General features: G+C 55.5%; 1 protein-coding gene across 3 annotated transcripts; it reads right to left on the bottom strand.

Moving 5' to 3' along the window:
• Positions 1–1,652: 1,652 nt before the first annotated feature.
• On the bottom strand, positions 1,653–4,303 carry LOC123572434 (putative uncharacterized protein encoded by LINC00313). 3 transcript variants are annotated; one of them, XM_045389361.3, is made up of 2 exons: positions 4,220–4,303; positions 1,653–1,772 (listed from the first exon to the last, which is right to left on the bottom strand). In XM_045389361.3, exons 1-2 carry the CDS (start codon positions 4,288–4,290, stop codon positions 1,655–1,657), a joined length of 189 nt encoding a protein of 62 aa, XP_045245296.1. In that variant the 5' UTR covers positions 4,291–4,303; the 3' UTR covers positions 1,653–1,654. The 3 variants fall into 3 exon arrangements, 1 of the variants encoding a protein (XP_045245296.1); XR_006697002.3 differs by having other exon boundaries at positions 1,660–2,908; positions 3,603–4,303; XR_006696998.3 differs by having other exon boundaries at positions 1,660–2,908.
• Positions 4,304–20,390: the final 16,087 nt, after the last annotated feature.

The raw sequence follows: 20,390 nt of genomic DNA, 5'->3' as shown, positions 1-20,390 counted from the left end.
GGTGTGTGTGTGAGTGCGGTGTGTGAGTGCAGCATGTGAGTGCGTGTGTGTGAGTGCGGTGTGTGTGTGAGTGTGGTGTGTGAGTGCGGTGTGTGTGTGAGTGCGGTGTGTGAGTGCAGTGTGTGAGTGCGGCATGTGAGTGCATGTGAGTGCAGTGTGTGAGTGCGGTGTGTGAGTGCGGGGTGTGTGTGTGAGTGCGGTGTGTGAGTGTGGCGTGTGTGTGAATGTGGTGTGTGTGTGAGTGCAGTATGTGTGTGTGAAGCCACACCAAACTCATTCCCAGCCTAGGCAGTGAGCCTCCTCTGGCCTGGGCTTAACAAACTGGTCAACGTGACCCACGCAGACAGCAAGAGGAAGGACGTCCACTTGCACAGACCCACTTGACCTGGGTGCAGGTGACTTCTTAGTCTTCCCTTCCATGGAACGGTGACTTATGTGGCACACAGCCTTGCCCTGGCCCATGGGGACAGGCAAGCTTGGGACCCAGGAGAGCAATGACACCAGGAGGGCCAGGCCCTTTGCTATCTTGGGGGTACGAGGCCAGAACTCCAAGTCACCAAGCAAAGAGGGCCCCAGAGTCCCCTGTGGTCCCCAAACCTGGCCAGGGTTAGAGTCACTGAGGGGCCTGTACAAATGTCCAGGCCAGCCCAGGCCTGCCACAGTGGGGGAAACTGCCGGGAGGCGAGGCCGGGAGTCTCGTCATCAAGCTTCCCAGGGCTCTTGCTGGAGTCCCGCCCGGGGTTTTAAGGGACATTTGGCAGCAGCTGGACCTCGAGGGAGAAGGTGTTGGGGGACGACCACACATTTGCTCTGGGAATGCTCTGGCATTGCCCCTCGTGTCCCCATGCCCATGCCAGGCGGACAGCGTGTCCACCAAGGCCCTGACCACACGGCCGGCTGTGCTCTCGGGAGTGTGCCACTCGGCTGGCTCTCCGGCCCTGACTCAGCTCAGGCGGGCTCAGCGCCCAGTCTGTGCTTACAGGTTGTCGTTCAGGCCGGAGCCGCGGAGCTTCGCCAGGCCGGAGACACCTAGACAAGAAGTGCCACCTCCAGTGCCCAGGGAGGCCAGGCAGGGACGGATGCCACGAGGGATGATGCAGGGTGGGGACGGTGGTGAACGCACAGGCACAACTCAGTGCTGCCCACCTTCGCCATGTGGGAATGTGGCCCCAGGGAACGAGACTCGTCAGTGGCACTTCCTCTTTCAAAGGCAGGCCATTCCGCTAAAAGAGCTGGAGACACGGCAGGCCAGCAGCACAGGGACAAACGAGGCCACCAGCCACTGTCAGATCACACCACACCTCCGTTCTCACCAACCTTTCGACTTACAAAGGAGGAGATGGCCTCAAGACCCAGTGTACGTATGTGATCAGTTCCACGTGCCACTAACACCAGCCGCCTAGAACTCCAAGAGAGGAAAGCAAGAGCTCCCTTATCATGCGTTTGCTCGGAACTTTAATTTTTTCTCCTCAAGGAAAGTAAAAGAAACTCAGGAGGCTGAGGCAGAAGAATCGCTTGAACCCGGGAGGTGGAGGTTGCAGTGAGCCGAGAGGTCACTGCACTCCAGCCTGGGTGACAGAGCAAGACTCTGTCTAAAAACACACACACACACACACACACACACACACAACACACAACAGACACACACACCCCATCATCTGGTGAGATTTTTAATGTTTGCAGACATGCTATATGACAACTCACAGGCAGGGTCTAAGTGCTTCCACCGCTTCCACACTTCCCTTGAAGTCACAAAGCAGGATCTACAGAAACTGTGAAAGGCTAGGTTTAGTATATTGTAATCTCTAAGCAATCACTCAGAAAAGATATACAGTAAAATATAACTGAAAAGATATTTAGCCAAAAAGACAACAAATACATTAAAACGGAAAATGGTAAAATATTAAAACAAGAAAAGGGAGCAGAAGGGACAATCAAAACCAACCGTAAGACCAGACCTCAGTGTTACGGTTCACAACAACAGCACATATGCATCATAACCAGCCCAGGGCAGACCACAGTCGGGCATCAGGAGCGGCAGGACATAGGCCACCAGGAGCAGGGGGAAGGCAGAGAAGCCATGGTGAAGACATGAAGAGAGAGCCACCTTCACCCCTAACCCTGTACCTGTGGGGTCAAGCATGACATCTGAGCCTCTGTCCCTGGACTAGGGGAATAAGGAGATCTCTGGGCCCAGGAAGGCTGGGGGCAGGGGCTGTGAGGAGCTGAGGGGCCTGCAGGTCACGCTGGCCAGGCACCCCATCCAGCACCTCTAGGTGGGTTCCCTCTCACTCCCCGGCCAGGGAGCAGCATCCAACAAAACACCCAGCCGCAGGCCTCGGTCTCCCCCTCTGCTCAGCGTCCGATCCGACAAAACACCTGCCGCAGGCCTCGGTCTGCCCCTCTGCTCAGCGTCCGATCCGACAAAACACCTGCCGCAGGCCTCGGTCTGCCCCTCTGCTGAGCGTCCGATCCGACAAAACACCTGCCGCAGGCCTCGGTCTGCCCCTCTGCTCAGCGTCCGATCCGACAAAACACCTGCCGCAGGCCTCGGTCTGCCCCTCTGCTCAGCGTCCGATCCGACAAAACACCTGCCGCAGGCCTCGGTCTGCCCCTCTGCTCAGCGTCCGATCCGACAAAACACCTGCCGCAGGCCTCGGTCTGCCCCTCTGCTCAGCGTCCGATCCGACAAAACACCCTGCTGCAGGCCTCGGTCTCCCCCTCTGCTCAGCGTCCGATCCAACAAAACACCTGCTGCAGGCCTCTGTCTCCTCCTCTGCTGAACATCAGGTGGGTGCTGTCTGGGGCCTCCAGATGCTCCAAGGGGAAGACATGATGCTGGAAGGCTCTGGACGGTGGAGGCCAGTACAGGAGGGGCCATAGGCCTCCTGAAACTCACCTGGGAATGCTAGAAGGGGGCAGAGACAGCTCAGATGAAGCCCCAAGGGATTCCAATGGCATCCCAGGTCCCTCTCCCATCTATCTCCCTCCCGCATCATCACTGCCTCTGAGGCCAGGATACCCCAGGCTCTCCAACCCCACAGATGGGAGGGGGGCAGACTCAGCTTCTGTTCAGCACCAGGGCAGTTGGAGAATGAAGTGGAACCCACACGTGGCTCTGTCCCCCAGGGAGAGAAACCTGCAGACACCCTCCTGAGACTGGGGCAGGGGGAAGGGAGAGCCTGGCCCAGACAGAAGCACAAATTGGTGGCGTGGGTCTGGTGTTGAGAACAGGGTCCAACATCACAGCCCTGTTCCCGTTCGGGAGGCCAGCGTCTGGGGCCTCTGCCAGCTCTGTCCCAAACAGAATTCGTTCTCACTCTGGACAGCCCCAGGGGCCCCCTGTGCTCACAGGCAGATCCAGGGGGCAGGAGGGGGCCGTCCCATGCCAAGTGCGGTTGGATGATGAACGACGCCCCCAAAAGCTTTGTTCAGGTCCTAACCCGAGGAACCTGAGAATGGGACCTGATTTGGAAAAGGGGTCTTTGCAGATAGATGGGATTAAGTTAAGGATTCTGAGATGAGAGCCTCCTGGACGAGGGTGGACTTGAGATCCAAGGACATGTTCTTAGAAGAGAAGGGGGAAAGGTGCAGAGACACACCCACGTGAGATGAAGGCAGAGAACTGGAGCGATGCAGACACAAGCCAAGGACTGCCTGGGCCACTGGAAGCTGGGAGCGGCAGGAAGGGTGTTCTCCTGAAGCCTTCAGCAGGAGGTGGCCCTGCCGACACCTTGATTTTGAAGTCTGGCCCCAGGACTCTGAGAGAGTCCATTTCCGTTGCATGAGGCCCCCAGCATGCAGTATTCTGGCATGGCAGCCCCTGCCTCATGCGGCCTGGATCTCGTGTGGGGTCCACTCCCCTCGTCTCCCAGGTGGGGTGCAGCACCTTCATGCTGCCCTCTAAGGACAAGCGCATGAGGCCAGCCTCCCCCACCAGCAGGACGGAATGCACGAGGCCTTTACCAGGACACGCCAGCACCTGGTGTGGTGCTGCTGCCCCGCTGCGGGGCCGAAAGAAGCCAGGGATGAGGGTGGGGGCGCATCTGTGGGTCCTGGAGGCTCCAGACCCCCAGGCCAACTGCACAGCCTGCAGGCAGCGCTGCCTGGCCGACCCTGCCATCTGTCTGTCCATACATCTGACCACTTTCTCTCTGGGGCCGCCCCACCCAGAGTCCCTTTCCTGCCGGAGGCTGGGGCTTTCCTGGCAGCTACTCACCACTCTCCCGGTGTTTGTTCACCGAGGTTTCCCGCCGCTGACGGTTGTTTTGACTTGCTCAGGGTTGTCATGCACCTTTGCCCTGGCTATGTAAGGAGAAGGAGCCTTTATGCAATCCGGGAAGCCCGCGTCAGGCCCAGGAGGTACGCCAGCTCTCTAGGACACTGGCCAAGGTCCCCCGCACTTGGCCGGATCTAGGCAGGGAGTGACGGACCTGCTGGCATCCTCCTGACCCCGGTTTCCAGCTCTCCCCTCCCCCTGTTCACAGCCCAGGGTCAGAGGACAGGCAGCCGCCTGGCCAAGGGGCAGGCCCCCTTGTGCCCTGAATGGTGATGGCCTCTGGGGCCAGAAAGAATGAGGTGGTGAGGGGACCATGGAAGCCGGCCTGGACCTTCGTGAGGGCGATGGCTTGCTGGGCGGGTTCCCCAGGGGCAGAGGCTGGGACAGGATTCAGGGTTACATGGCGGGTGACCCCTGGCCACCCCAGGAGGGGAGAGGGAAGGAGCAGGAGTCAGGACAAAGGGGCAGGTGCCCCATGGGGGTCTTGGGGGGCAGCCACCCATGGGGGACTGGGGAGGCTGCAGAGCCACCTGCAGAGTTGCCCCCGCTGGCAGGAGACACTTGGCTACTTATCCCCCACCTGCCATCAGTCCCTATCAAGGGGCTCCCAGGGACCCTGGCTGCCCAGCATGTCTGGCCTGGCTGGAGGGAGTCCCCAGGTAGTACAGAGCCATCATACGGGCTGGAGGGACAGAGGCTGTTACTGGCGCCCAGGCTTGGGGCGATGCCACAGCAGCCCGGGAGAGGCAGCTGGAGGCAGAGAGAGAGACCGGGCTTCTCCCTGGCAGAACCAGCCACCAGCTGAGCCTGGCTGAGAGGCGGTGAGGGGGCCGGGCCTGGCCCTGGAGCGAGCTCTGTGGGGGGGTCTGGGACTTACAGACAGGCCAGCACCATGCCTCCAAGAGTCAGGGAAGTGAGGCATCAGACAGGCTGTGGCCAAGTCCCACAGAAGAGGCACCGTCTTGAGCCCCCAGTGTGCTCTGCAGGGCCTGGAGGCCCGGACACGTTTTGGGTGGAGGGTGGGGGTCTCAGCCTGGGCCAGGCTCCCCATCTCACCCCTAAGAGTGGCATCGGCCCAGGGTCCGGCCAGGCCCTACTGATGTGTTCTCAGGGGCCAGGACGTCAGTGCAACAGGGCAGCTGCTTGGGACAGGCCGCAGCCGACTGTCCCCGTCCCCAGAGCACTTTCGGCTGCATCTGGGAGCCGCATCCCCTGTTTGTTCTCTGGAACCAGGAAGCCAGGGCTTTCCACTTCCTGGCCGCTGCGGAGGCCACGCTCTTTTTACTCTCCAAATAGGAAGGCTCCCGCCAAGCGAGTGTGGAGAGCTGATCTCAGTGCGGCTGAGGTTAATGGACAGGAAGTGCCGTTACCTAAATGGGCCGATAAGCTGATGAGAGCCTGAGAAGAAAGCCTTTCCAGGCCTTGACCCAGAGAGCCAGCAGGAAAGCGGCGGGCGTCGCGGCCCCAGCAGGGAAGACCAGCTCCTGAGTTCAAGCCCCAGCTCCATCCGCAGCCTGGCCTCGCCACAGAACCCTCGGCCCCCTGCTCACCCTTCTCTGGCCTCCTCAGGGCTCCTGCACACACCTGTGGTTCTACAAGAGGCAGAAAATATCCCAGAACATCAGAAAAAGAGCCTCCCTCCCCGTGTGCAAGCCCCCATTTACGTGGTGCACTCCCAGGGGCCCCTCTCGGCCTCGAAATTCCCATTGCAGACATGGTCCAGCAAGGCCGGCTGTCTGGCTTTCCGGCAGATGATCAAAATAACAAGTCAGAATGATGGGGGTCTGATGGACGTGGGCCACTGACAACCAGGTGACCCCTGAGAGCAAGGAAGAAGCCACGCAGATGCAAGGACCCCAAAGTGGGAAACCCCATGGCAGAGGCAGGGGGCGCCTCAATAACAGACGTCCCACGGTGTCACCTGGGCCCGGTACAGGACAGCAGCTAGCGAGGCCGTGTCACCGGGAGGCTGCATCACCGGGAGGCTGCGCAGACTGTTGAAGGGGGCAGAGGAATGTGGAATTGGTGTTGGACCAAATGAAACTGCCAACGCCTGCCCTCAAAACTGGGGAGTTCCCAGTGGCTGAACTGAGGATTTCCACAATGGGGGGCACTGTTCTGAAAAGAGAAGGTTGAGCTCCTGGACCGCTGAGTTGGAATTATTCATCAAAACCTTTTCCACGGAACTCCGCAGCTGACCTGGGAAGGATGTGCACAGTGACCACACGGTGCCTCGGTGAAGTCTAAGGGACTGTTCAACGCGGCACCTACATTTGGGGAATTACAGATGTCCGAGCCTGCAGGGTGGCACCCACAACGGTCTCCCCCAAGGTAAAGACGGCTGTCCTTCACTTATGACACACCGGGCTCCCGCACAGTGATGGCCTGGAGTGTCCACAGAAGTGTCGCTGCTCTCAGAGCCGGCCAGGTGGGCTGTGTACACGGCCACAGAAAGCACCCTTGGGAGAGGGTGTTGCTGTGATTTCCACACCCCCACTTCCTCACGTCCTGCAACCTAGCTAGAATCTGCAATCAAAAGCCACCTGGCTTTGGAAGGCTGAGGGGAATCACTTAAGGCCAGGAGTTTGAGTCTAGCCTTGGCAACATAGCAAGATCCTGTCTCCAAAAAAAAAAAAAAAAAAATTAGGAAGGCATGGTGGTGTGTCCTGTCGTCCCAGCTCCTCAGGAGGCTGAGGTGGGAGGATCACTTGAGCCCTGGAGTTCCAGGTTGCAGTGAGCCATGATTGCACCACTATAGGTCAGCCTGGGCAACAGAGTAAGGCTCTGTCCCAGACAGAATTTGTTCTCATTCTGGACACCCTCAGGGGCACCCTGTGCTCACAGGCAGATCCAGGGGGCAGGAGGGGGCCTTCCCACGCCTGTCTCAGAAAAAAAGAGCCACCAAGGATGCTTTGGGTGTCGGCCACCGCAGGCCCCCATCTCTCTGCATCTAGCAACATCGCTTGGCCCTCAGAATGGAGTGGAATGCGAGTTCCAGGCCCAAGTGCCACAGGATGGCGGCAGCTCTCACAAAATGAGCGTGGTCTTGCTAGGGGGGCACAGGCCACTCCCACACAGGCATGGAAGTGCAGGGTGCGCTCTTCCTGTGGCCCAGGGCCCCTTGTTTCTGGAAGGACAGATGAAAGCAGACACTACCTGTGCCAACTGGAAACCTCTCACAACGAGATGAAACACCCGCAGGGCCGTGTCCTGTCTGCAGCGGCTCCAGCCTCGCTGTGCGTTTTCAAGGGACCTTGTGCTGCAGGTGCAGCTGTTAGGGTGACCGAGGGAGGGAGGGCCAGGGGCAGATGGGCCCAGAGCACCCTCGGGAAAGGCGTGTGGCTCTGAGCTGCCGATGCGCCAGCAGGAACAGGCTCCACAGGACCCTCAGGAGCGATGACATAAAGACCCTGCCAAACACTCTCGGTGAGCTCAAGTCACAACAGCCCAACCCTCCCCCTGTATGGATGAGGACCCTGAGGCCCAGGAGTCTCCATTCCTGGGGGCTTTCAGCCCAGCCTTGCCAGGGCTTTCAGTTGCTGTGTGTGCACGTCTGTGTGTGCACATGCATGCACACGTGTTAAATCATCTCAGGCCGGGCATTGTGGCTCACACCTGTAATCCCAGCACTTTGGGAGGCCAAGGTTGGTGGATCACTTGAGGCCAAGAGTTCAAGACCATCTTGACCAACATGGCAAAGCCCCATCTCTACTGAAAATACGAAAATCAGCTGGGCATGGTGGCACACATCTGTAGTAGTCCCAGATACTCAGGAGGCTGAGGCACAAGAATTGCTTAAACCCAGGAGGCGGAGGTTGCAGTGAGCGGAAATGGTGCCACTGCACTCCAGCCTGGGAAACAGAGCGAGACTTTGTTTAAAAAAAAAAGAAAGAAAGAAACTGTCATCTCTGTCTCTCTGTTTTACATTCTGGTCAAATTCCTTATTTCTCTCTTCTACTTCACTAATTCTCTTTTCAGCTGTGTACTTGATCCTATGCCACCTTCTGAGCCTTTTGTCTCGGTGACTATATTTTTCATTTCCAGGATGTGCCATTTTCATATCTATCTGTTCCTGTCTTGAATCTGCTGTTCAGATTTTGTAATGTATTTACGTTGATGGCTGTGGTCCCTTTTTCTTATCTCTTTGGTAGATTAAGAGTCTTTATTAGATTCCTCCATAAATTTAACTCTGTCTGGAATGAATTCATGTTCTGGGTATGAATTTTGTTAGTTGTTTCTTAATTGCAGTGAAATTCAGATAACATAAAATCAGCCATTTAAAATTTAGTGCGCAATTTAGTGGCATTTAATACACTCAGGATGTTGTGTTCCCATAACTGTTTCTTAACATGCAAAATCCCGTGCTTCTGAATTGGGGCTTGCAGACTTGTTTTTAAAAGTTTAGTCATTGGATCAGGATATGGGAAATCAATTCTCTGAAAGTCAATTCACAAAATGACCTTGATTGGTCAGTTTGCTGAAAATCAATTCTCTAAACGACCCATTTTCCCAAGATTTCAGACAGAAACTTTAAACCTTGTCTGGGCAGTTGGCCACAGCCATTTGGCAGCACAGGCAGGAGCAGGGGCTGAAAATTCCAGCAAAATACGTGAGCCAGGGTTAAGGGCACATTCAGAAGAAAAGACGTTCAGTCAAGCTGCACCAATGCATATCAGGAAAAGTGGCCGCCACAAAACAGCAAGAAGCCTTTGGGGGCCATTTTGTTACTCACTAACTAGACCACTCTGGGAGTCGGCTCGGGTCCATCCAGCTCTGGGCAAACAGAGTTTTAGCAAATTGATCTAATTCTGAAGACAAAGAGGCAAGGAGACATCGAGGGTGCGGTGGAATCCCGGCTTTCCACAAAATTCTGCTAGCTGTGTGACCTCAGGCAAGTCGCCAAGCCTCTCTGTGCCTCAGTTTGCCCCTCAGGGTTCCTGTAAGGATTAAATGAGGTCACCTAGGTGTTGGTGGAGGTTAGTAACACTCCAGTGGGAGAGCTCTCCAGGCTGTCCAGGGCCTGCACCATCAGCCCTCAGGGCCCTTCCTGCTCTCCTCACAAGCTGATGCCACTCTGGGCCCTAGGTTTCAGGAGAAAATGACCTCTGTAGAAGCTCTCCATGCCCAGCCCTGGGGAGGAGGCAAGCCAGGTGAGCTCTCGCAAAAGCCCCCAGGAGCACGGCTCTCTTCCCTTCCTTTTCCTTGATCGGTGGACCTATGCAGGGACATGACAGCAGCGTGTCCCCCATCCTGGCCACCACGCCCTCCTGGCAGCCCCAGTCTGACAGTCCCTGCCTTTCCTTCTTTCCAGTAGCAGTGTCTCTAAAGCAGCTTCTCTTTCTCCCGTTTCTGACCTGACCCCGTCACGGGCTGCCTGAGGCCACCCTGCAATCAGCCATATTGGCATTCCCAAAGCCCACTGAACCCGATAGTACGGTGTCCACCAGGAATGAGGTGGGCACTGGAGATCCACGCATGATAGGAACCAGAAGAGGGTGGGCCCTTCACCCTCCCCACCTTCTGCCCCCCCAGACTGGTGGCTTGCCCCTGGGGCCTCCTCTGGGCTAGGGTCTGCCCACCAATGCTTGTTCCTGTGACAGGCAACGGCAACTCCAGATGTCCCATCACAGCTGCCCACTGGACACAGACATGGGGACACCGAGGGTGCAGGGGGCAAACTCAGCTGCATTGTGCGCAGCAGCTGCTGCCACACAACGGCAAGAGAGGAGCTCCCGCCGGGTGTGCTCGCACCACACACTTCCACCACACACACGCCGGGTTGGTGCCCCGTCCACTGAAGGGACATGCCACCGGGCATGCTGGGTGCCACTGAGTTGCTGGTGTGTTCAGTGCCTGCTGGCTGAACCTCGGAATTGGTGGCAGTGGCTTTGCTTCATCGCTGTCTGGTTCACTGTGCTCTAAGTTCGGGCGCCCCACGAGCAGTGATGTGTGTCCGTGTCTACAGCCTCGCTGGCCTGTCACGTTCCCACGTCAGGCTCTCAGCTCCAGCGTGAATCTCCCACTCCCCTACTGTCTTAGTCCATTCTGGCTGCTACAGCAAAATCCCACAGACTGGCAGCTTCTCAGCAGCAGAAACCTATTTCTCACAGTCCTGCAGGCTGGAAGTCCCAGACCAGGTGCCCGCATGGCCCAGCTCTGGCGAGGGCCCACCTGCAGCTTGCAGATAAGCATCTTCTCACTGTGTCCTCACATGTGGAAGGGGCAAGGGACCTCTCCTTCCTAAGAGCACTAATCCCAGCATGAGGGCTCTCTCCTCCAGGCCTCATCACCTCCCAAAGGCTTCACCTCCTAATGCCACTGCCTTGGCCGTGAGGATTTCCGCCCATGAGTTTTGGGGGACATGAGGGCCCAGCCCTCAGCAGCTGTTACTGTGGCCCGCAAGCCTGCCACCCTCCTGCTGTTGCCCAGCCATCCACATGCACCCCAGCCCTTCCCACAGCAGGGACAGGAAGGGATTCAGATCCCACGAGGAAAGGCCTGTTCACACGTCCAGCTCAGCCCTGCACGTCCCACATCCCGCTGGGAGCTAGTGGTGTTCGTTGTAACTCAGCCCCAAGACAGCTGGCAGCACAGGTGCCAACATACGGGGAAATCTGCGTCACTCGGTGCCTGTCTAGTGTTCAGTTTCTAGGTGGCTGGTTCTACCCCGGCAATGCACAGGTTCCCGCCCTCGCAGCTGCCTCTTCTATTCCCATCGTCAGGGTGGCCAGGCCCCCACTCCCGTTCTTGGTGGAGCCAGCACTTCCTGCAGGTTCTGGACAACTGGCTGAGACTGGCCTGGGTCCTCAGGCTCAGGCCATGCCACACCCAGGCAGGGAGCTGCAACCGCCACAACAGTACCTCCCAGCTGCCCTCTGCTGCTGCAGCCAACATCACAATGTCATGTCACAATGTCATGTCACAGCAGGTGACACAAACCCCACACAGGCACAGTCCACCCAGCCCCAGTCCCATCTCACCTCTTTCTCTGTCCCGGCTCCCAGCCTATTCAGCCTGAAATCCCACCCCCTCCCTGGCAGAGTCAGCTGGCCCCAGGCCCACCAGGGGGACCAGGGGGACCGGCACTGACGCTGCACACTGCCAAGTCACCCAGCAGACGTGAGGGCAGAAGAGCAGGCTGGACAGGACCACCCACTGACCTGTCCCCCTGCATCCTGGGGCTTCCACGTCCCCACCTATGCATGGGGTCTGCAGGGGCTGCACCTACAGGCTTGCTGTGAGCAGAAGTGAGCTCCGTGCGTGGTGAGGGGTCTCCACATGTTCCTGTTATTGCGGATACAGTGATAGACCCTGAATTTCAAGTGCTCCTGTCCAGCAGAAATAGGGCAAAGAGTAGGGAGTAAGGCTTCTACGAGGGGCCACCTCACCAAGCCCGAGGCTCGGGCATCAGAATCACGCTCTGTACTGGGCTCCCTGCTCCGAGGCACTCCAGGGCTTCCCACGACCCTTCCAGGTGCCCTCCTGCCAGGGGTCCAGGGGTCTCAGGTTCCCTGCCCTCGCCTATCTGGGAAGAAGCTGAGCTGATGGATCCTGTACCCCACAATACCGCTGTCTTGGGGCTTTAACACTTAAAAGACCAGCACTATCCCCACCGTTTTACTTTTTGAACCTTTCAAATACATGGCAATGTATTTAACCAGTTGTGCAGTGAAGATCCATGGGCCCCCAGACGCTCCCATTCACACCGCACTACCTTGCCTAGCCCACGTCCATCCACCTATCTTACTTCTGATGCATTTCAAAGTAAGTTATATTTCTCACAGAAAAACACAAATCTAAAGGTCCATCATTAGGCAAGACTAGTAAATAAACCACAGCGTATCCATACAAGGAAATATTATGTTCCATTTAAGAGTGAGGTATGGGACTGGGTGGGTGGCTCATGCCTGTAATCCCAGCACTTTGGGAGGCTGAGGTGGGCAGATCACCAGAGGTGAGCAGCTCAAGACAAGCCTGACCAACATTGTGAAATCCTGTCTCTACTAAAAATACAAAAACCAGACGGGCACGGGGGCCGGTGCCTGTAGTCCCAGCTACTCAGGAGGCTGAGGCAGAAGAATGGCTTGAACCTGGGAGGCAGAGGTTGCAGTGAGCCAAGATGGCACCACCACACTCCAGCCTGAGTGACAGAGCAAGGCTCCATCTCAGAAAAAAAAACAATTGAGGTACGTTCCCAAGATACATGGTCAAGTGAACTGTGAACAGACAAAGCTACTGTCTGTGCAAACATCTACACAAAGATCCTACCTAAGCCGCAGAAAGTGGAGGTGGCAATCCCTGGGGCCAGCCTCAGCCAGGAGGGGTCCAGGTCCTCCCACAAATAACCCAACCTCCCATCCTTCAGAGGCACAGCCCGTGGAGGTGCCTAGTAGAAATGAACATGGCTGCCCTCTGTGGGAACTGCTCAGCAACTCGGCTGCACAGACTCCTTCTTTCTTCCCACCTCTCCATCCCACTGCTCCCCCGTTCCCTTGGGCTTCCTGGGTCCCCTCCAGGTAATCCACCTGCACCCAAGCCCCTGCCTGGGCTCTGCCTTCAGGGGAACCCAAACCAAGACACATCTCTTTTACATCAAATGCAGTGTGCTTTTCTGCTGACAGACATGGAAAGGCCTCAGGGGAAACACAAGAATCTGGCGACAATGACTGCCTTTAGGGAGACACCAGTAGGAGACACAGCAAGATGTTTACTACTCACTCTTCCTTTGGTTGCTTCTGTGCCTTCTGAACCTTGTTCCCTGGGCATACCTAACTTACTCAAAAACTTACTCTTTCATAAAAGACATCAACTCCTAGGTGTCTGTGCGAGAGAAATGGAAACACATGTGCAGCCGGTGTCGTGAACACAAATGGCCGTGAAGTGTTCAGCCACTCGATTCCCAATAGCCACAAAGTGGGCACCCCAGCATCCATCAGCTGCTGGGCAGATGCACAGTACATGCATACGACGAAACTTGGTTCAGCCATGGAAAGGAGGGAGGCTCTGACTCACACCACAGCACAGACAAGCCTCAGGACGTGCTGCTCAGCGAGAGGCCACATCTTGTCTGACTCCGCTGCTGCGAAATATTTGAAGCAGGCGCGTCCATGGAGACGGGAGCTATGCCAGGGCTGCCAGGCCTGGGACAGGAATGAGGTGAGCCGTGAAGGGGCACACGGGGTCTATCTGGAAGGATGCAATGTTCCGACGTGTTGCGGGAAGTCAGGGATCCCGAATGGAGGGACCAGCTGAAGCCGTGGCAGAAGAACATAAATTTGAAGATTTCATGGACATTTATTAGTTCCCCAAATTAATACTTTTATGATTTCTTACGTCTATCTTTACTGCAATCTCTGAACATAAATTGTGACGATTTCATGGACACTTATCACTTCCCCAGTCAATACCCTTTTGATTTCCTATGCCTATCTTTACTTTCATCTCTTAATCCCGTCATCTTCATAAGCTGAGGGGGATGTATGTCGCCTCAGGACCCTGTGATGATTGCGTTAACTGCACAAATTGTTTGTAGAGCATGTGTGCTTGAACAATATGAAATCTGGGTGCCTTGAAAAAAGGAACAGGATAACAGCAATGTTCAGGGAACAGGGAGACGGCCTTGGACTCTGACTGCCGGTGAGCTGGACAGAACAAAGCCATATTTCTCTTCTTTCAAAGGCAAATAGGAGAAATATCGCTGAATTATTTTTCTCAGCAAGGAACATCCCTGAGAAAGAGAATGTGCCCTGAGGGTAGGTCTATAGAAGACCCCCTTGAGGCAGCTGCCTTTTACGGTCAAAGTCGAAGGGATGAAATAAGCTCCGGTCTCCAGGCTCATTAGGAGGAGGAAATTCCCACCTAATAAACTTTGGTCAGACAGGTTGTCTGCTCTCAAACCCTGTCTCCTGATAAGACGTTATCAATGACAATGCGTGCCCAAAACTTCATTAGCAATTTTAATTTCGCCCCATCCTGTGGTGCTGTGATCTCCCCTGCCTCCACTTGCCTTGTGGTATTTTATTACCTTGTGAAGTATGTGATCTCTGTGACCCACACCCTTTTCATGCACTCCCTCCCCTTTTGAAAATCGCTAATAAAAACTTGCTGGTTTTATGACTCGAGGAACATCACGGAACCTGCTGACATGTGATGTCTCCCCAGGACACCCAGCTTTAAAATTTCTCTCTCCTGTACTCTTTCCATTTATTTCTCAGACCAGCCCAGATGCTTAGAGAATAGAAAATAACCCACGTTAACCATTGGGGGCGGGTTCTCCCAATACCGATGGTGGATCGTGCTGGTGGCTGCATGATGCGGTGACAACCACTAAATCATACACCTGAGACAGGTGACTTGTGTAGCATGCAAATTCCACCTCAATAAAATTTTTTAAAAACAACAACAAAAAGGTGACTGACACCTCAGAACCTCCAAGTGGGGGTAGCGGTGGGCACTGCCTGCTCCTGCTGGTGGGAACTGGGTGGGGTGAGCCCCCGCTGGGAGTCTTCCCAGGCAGGCTTGGCTGCCAATGCCTGGACACAGCTATCTGGGTGACCGGGCTCCATGACATTTGCCTAGGACACAGCAGGGGAGCCGCAGCACGCCCCTTTCTCAATCTCATTTCTGTGACTCAAACAAGAAAACCTTAAACAAATAAACTAACAAAAAGGGTGACACATGGAGCTCCTGGCTGGGGTGCAGGGCTGCCTTGAGCCCCCCAAGAATCTCTGTGCAGACAGGCCCTCGGCTGTGCGGGCCCCCACACCACTGCCCAATCCTCCTTCTGATGGGCTGTGACCCAGGGACACTTCTGCAGGCATCGTCCTGCATGGGTGGAGACAGGAGGGCTGAGGCCGGGCCAGGCAGCATCCTGTACACTCAGGAAGACCCCATGACTTCGCAGGGGGTGGCAAGGACCCAGGAAATGTCCACCCCCCTTTTTATCCACAACACTGAGGAGCCCTCAGGTCCTGGCCTTTACCCCACCTCCCCGACACGCCCATTCCTCCCTGTGGTAGGTAGGCCATGCTTGCATTGCTATAAAGAAACTGAGACTGGGTAATTTATAAAGAAAAGGGGTTTGACTGGCTCAGTTTCTGTAGGCTACACAGGAAGCATGGCGCTGGCATCTGCTTGGCTTCCGATGAGGCCTCGGGAAGCTTCCAATCATGTCAGAAGACACAGGAGGAGCCCATGTGTTGCACAGCAAGAGTGGGAGGGCAGGTGGTGGGGGGAAGATGCCACAGACTGATTCCCAGCTCTCTCAAGAGCTCACTATCACAAGGACAGCACCAAGCCAGAAGGGAGCCATCCCTATGACCCAGCTCCTCCCACCAGGCCCTACCTCCAGCACTGGGGACTACATCCCCACATGAGACTGGAGCGGGACATCCAAGCTATATCACCCTTTCAACAGGGAGGAGCAGAGGCTCCCCACTGTGTGCTGCTCAGAGCAGCCAGAGACCAATATCAAACGAAAAGAAGGAGAAACAGAGCCAGCACAAGGCAGGACCAGCCCTGGATGTGTTCAACACAGCCCTATAGCTCTGTAACGTTTCAGTTATTAAAGTGAATGTAACCAGGCACAGTGGCTCACAACTGTTATCCCAGGACTTTGGGAGGCTGCAGCGGGCAGATCACCTGAGGTCAGGAGTTCGAGACCAGCCTGGCCAACATGGCAACACCCCAACTCTACTAAAAAAAAATACAAAAATTAGCTGGGTGTGGTGGTGCATGCCTGTAATCCCAGCTACTCAGGAGGCTGAGGCAGGAGAATCACTTGAACCTGGGAGGTGCAGGTTGCAGTGAGTCGAGATCACGCCATTGCACTCCAGTCTGAGTGAGAGTGAATGAGACTCCGTCTCAAAAATAAAAATTAAAATTAAAAATAATAAAGTTAATATAAGAATAAGAGGAACTTTGAAAAGCAGTTTTCTTATCATTTAAGGCTTATCGGTGTAACTACATCTCCTCAAACCATCAGAACCATAATCAATGATTTAGGGTGAGTGATTCTTCCAAACACCTTAAACTTCTTGAAAGCAAACAAAACACACAAACATATAAAATGGGTTCCACACTTATTTTATGTCAGGGTTTATGTCATTTATTTGTTTCCATGCTTGTGCAAACCATCCTAGCTTATAACACTGCCTATTTTGAGGGCTTCCTGGAATTTAAGTAATATTACGTTGATACTTTGCTGGGGTTACAGAAGCCCTTTGTGACCCAAAGGAAAAACGTTACCTTTTCAGCCTAATGGTGATTATGGGATGAATAATCCACCTATTGGCTGATTTTTAACTTAAAAACATCTTTTTGAGACAGGCGTCACTCTGTCACCCAGGCTGGAGTGCAATGGCCCGATCCTGGCTCACCGCAACTTCAAGCTCCTGGACTCAAGCAATCTTCCTGCCCCAGCCTCTCGAGTGGCTGAGACTACAGGCATGTCCTACCGCACCTGGCTAATTTTTTTTTCATAGAGATAGGGTCTTGCTCTATTGCCCAGGCTGGTCACAAACTCCTGGCCTCCAGTGATCTTCCCGCCTCAGTCTCCCAAAGTGCTGGATCACAGGCAGGAGCCACAGGGCCCGGCCAATTTTTAACTTTTTATTAGGAAATTGCCAAATACATACCAACGGAAAGCAAAGTATACTAAACACTCTGTACCTGCCAGCCCTGCTGCCCTCATCACAGTGGCTAGTGACCAGTGACCTCTCATCTGCACCCCATGGCACCCCGAGCCCCATCCCCACGCCAGCACCACTGGCATATTTTTAAGTAAATCTCTCATTTCACCACCAACAGTGCAGTAGAATCTCTAAATGACAGCTCTTTCTAAAAAATAATCACGATCCCATTATCACACCCAAAAGTAAGTAATTCCTTCAAACCACCAAAGTTCCCAATGGCCTCATCAATGCTTTTGGCAGCCTCCGTTTGGTTGGCTTATGACAACAGGGTCCAGACAAGGTCTGCGTGCTGTGTTTGGTGACGAGAGCTCATCTTTTTTTGATCAATAGACGAGATTCCTTCTCCTTCTCCTCCTTTCATTGATTTGTTGAGGAGAGGACACCAGGTTGTTGCCGGGTCTCATGGCCTCTGCGTGGCTGGGTGCAGTTCAGCACATTCCCCTCTGTGCTGGTACACCAGTGCTTAGAACTGAAGGCTGACCTCATTCAGGCTGGTCCCAGTCGGGCCGTGCGATTCTCAGCATGTCCCATCCAAAGGCGCACGGGGTCTGGTTGGCCCTGTCCTTCTGATTAGATCGATTGGGGTCCATCTATGGCCAACCTGTCCCACACTGTGAACGCCCCCATCGGCCTTTCGCCTCCTAATTTCCGCAGCCATTGAGGACCAATGCCCACATCTGAGATTTCACTGAAGTTGCAAAATGGCAATATTTTAATTCATTCTTCATTTATTAGCTAACTTACTTTTTTTTTTTTTTTTTTTTTTTTTTTGAGACGGCGTCTGGCTCTGTCACCCATGCTGGAGTGCAGTGGCGCAATCTTGGCTCACTGCAAGCTCCACCTCCCAGGTTCATGTCATTCTCCTGCCTCAGCCTCCCGAAGAGCTGGGACTACAGGCGCCACCACCACGGCTAATTTTTTGTATTTTTAGTACAGACGGGGTTTCACTGTGTTAGCCAGGATGGTCTTGATCTCCTGACCTTGTGATCCGCCCGCCTCGGCCTCCCAAAGTGCTGCGATTACAGGCGTGAGCCACCGTGCCCGACCTATTAGCTAACTTTCTATAAAGAACTTTCCGTCATCAACTCTTTGTTTGCCAGGACAAGCAGGATACATACTTGATTCTGTCCCTTTATGAGTTCTCAGAATAAGGTGGTCCCCTAACTCTTTCAAGGTGAAGGAGTTATTAATCACCTTTTAAAAAATACCCATGATGGCAAGCAGCAGCGCAGGCCACGCAGCAGAAGGCTAGGTGGCTTGGGTGTGCGGAGGCCACAGCCATGGAGGGAGTCCAGGGAGGAAACCGCACCATGGAGACCTGAATGAAGCCAGGGCCTGAGCCTGGCAGGAAAGGGGACGTCACGTGCCAAGGTCCCGAGGCAGGGGGACCTGAAGATGGACGTGTGGGACAGGTTACTTGGCACAGCAATGGAGGTGGCTGGAGCCTGCAGGACAGTCACACGGGCAGAGAAGACACTCGGGGCTCTCGTCTCGGCTCCCGCTCTGCCTGCGCTGGAGCTACAGCTGCTGCCCGGGGCACAGAGAATTCGAGGGAGAGGCTTTCCCGGCAAGTCCGGGGGAGTGAGAGACACACAAGTGAAGGGCCCTTCGACTGGTGATGAACAGGACAGCCGTGCAACCTGAACCGAAGAGGGAAGGGAGGGCCAGGGAAACAGCACTCCAGGGCCATGGGAAACCAGCAGGCATTGTGGCTGAACAAACACCATGAAGGGGCCGCTGAGGAGCCCAGCCAAGGCAGCCAGGCTGGCCTGACAGTTCGGGAGGGCCTCACGGGCAGCTCTGAGGCAGGGGCAATGTGTGGTGGCAGCTTCGTGGTCCCTGAGGGGCAGTGCCATCTCCCCAGGGCTGCAAGCCAGGGCTTCCCTGTGCCCCCCACTGTTGCCCCTTCTGTTCCCCTAGCCCTTCTGATGAGTCAGCTGGTGCCAGGTAGGAGGGGGGATAATTTACAACCAACATTTGCATTTTAACAAGAACTTCCTTGAGACAATTTCCTAAAGCAAAAGAGCGACTGTGGCGTTAACAATAGCCACCATGTAGGCATCACCTCCTTAGTCACACTGCCAGCCTGAGCCACTGTTTTCCCCTTTCGTGGAAGAGGAAACCGAGGCTGAAGGTTGAGCAGCACGCCCAAGATTCCACATGGGGGCAGTCGGAGCCCAGACACCCTCCTCCAGCGTCTGCCACACCTTGGGGGACCTCACCAATCCCCACCGCCACCCCTACCCACTGCGGCCTGGCCCTTGGGTGGCAGTGTCTCTGGCTCAAAGAGAAGGCAGGGTCAGCAGCACAACTGTATAAACCGACCATCAGCAGAGACCCTGGGCCTCCTTAGCCATCACCTAAGGGAGGCTCCTCCGGATGGGACGAGCTGGCCTGGCGGCTCTTGCCAGGGCTGCAGGGAACAGGATGCTCCCTCTCAGAAGCCGACTCAGCTCTGCCACGCGACTCAGCTCTGCCACATGACTCAGCTCTGCCACGAGGCTCAGCTCTGCCACAGGGCACAGGACAGACTGCCCCGAGATGCCGCAATGCTCCTCCTGGTCCTCCAGTTATGCGGCCTCCCCCTGGATGTTTCTAACAGTACACGTGTGCTTGTTTCTGGGGCTGCCCCTGAGTGGGAGCCTGGGAAGGACTGGCCGTCCGCAGGGCCCTCGGTCTCCGCCCCGCCAGTGGTAAAGTGTGGCTGTAGCTGTGCTACCACCTCCAGGTGAGGGGCCGGCCGCAGGTGGTCCTTTGTGTGATGGGCTGTCTGGGGAGGCCCTGCTGCCCATGGGTGCTATAGATTTGCAGTGCAGGGGCCCAGGGTGACCCTGGAGGAAGGACGTCCTGTGAGCCTTGAGCCTGTGCAGCAGGCCAGGTCAGAACCACATACTGGAAATCCCCTTCAGCTAAGCTGGTCTCTCCCCTAACACCATCCCCCTGACCAAGACTTCCTGATGCCCTGAGGGTGCATCTGCCTTCCAAGGCGAGTATCTCACACCAACTCTGCAGCCAGCAAGTTCACGCTGAAAGCTGGAAGCCCGCTGGTGGGGGAGCAGACCAGGACTCCTCACACCCGAAGAGCAACTGCTTAGACACTCCCTAGCACACCCCGTGCCTGTCTGACCCCATCAAGCCTGACTGTGATCGCGGAGTGTGGCTTTCTGAGCCCCTAAGGAAAACCTCCAGCGTGACCCCTGTACTTTGTAAAGGACAAGGAGGCCTGTGGGTGGAGACAGAGGAGGGGTTTCTGCTGGGTCCTGCCTGGAGAACAGGTCTGACGCTGAAGGACCCCTCGGGCTGTCCTGGGTCAGAGTGAGGTCAGAGTGAGGGGGCCACACAAGCCCTCAGGACCCACCGGGCAAGTCCATGGCGAGTCCAGGCCCATGATGGTGGGCACCGTGAGCCTTGTGGTCCAC

Source organism: Macaca fascicularis, chromosome 3 (assembly GCF_037993035.2).
Source record: "Macaca fascicularis isolate 582-1 chromosome 3, T2T-MFA8v1.1".
Taxonomy (NCBI): domain Eukaryota; kingdom Metazoa; phylum Chordata; class Mammalia; order Primates; family Cercopithecidae; genus Macaca; species Macaca fascicularis.
The sequence above is the reverse complement of the archived record's forward strand: the minus strand, read 5'-3'. Positions and strand labels throughout refer to the sequence as shown.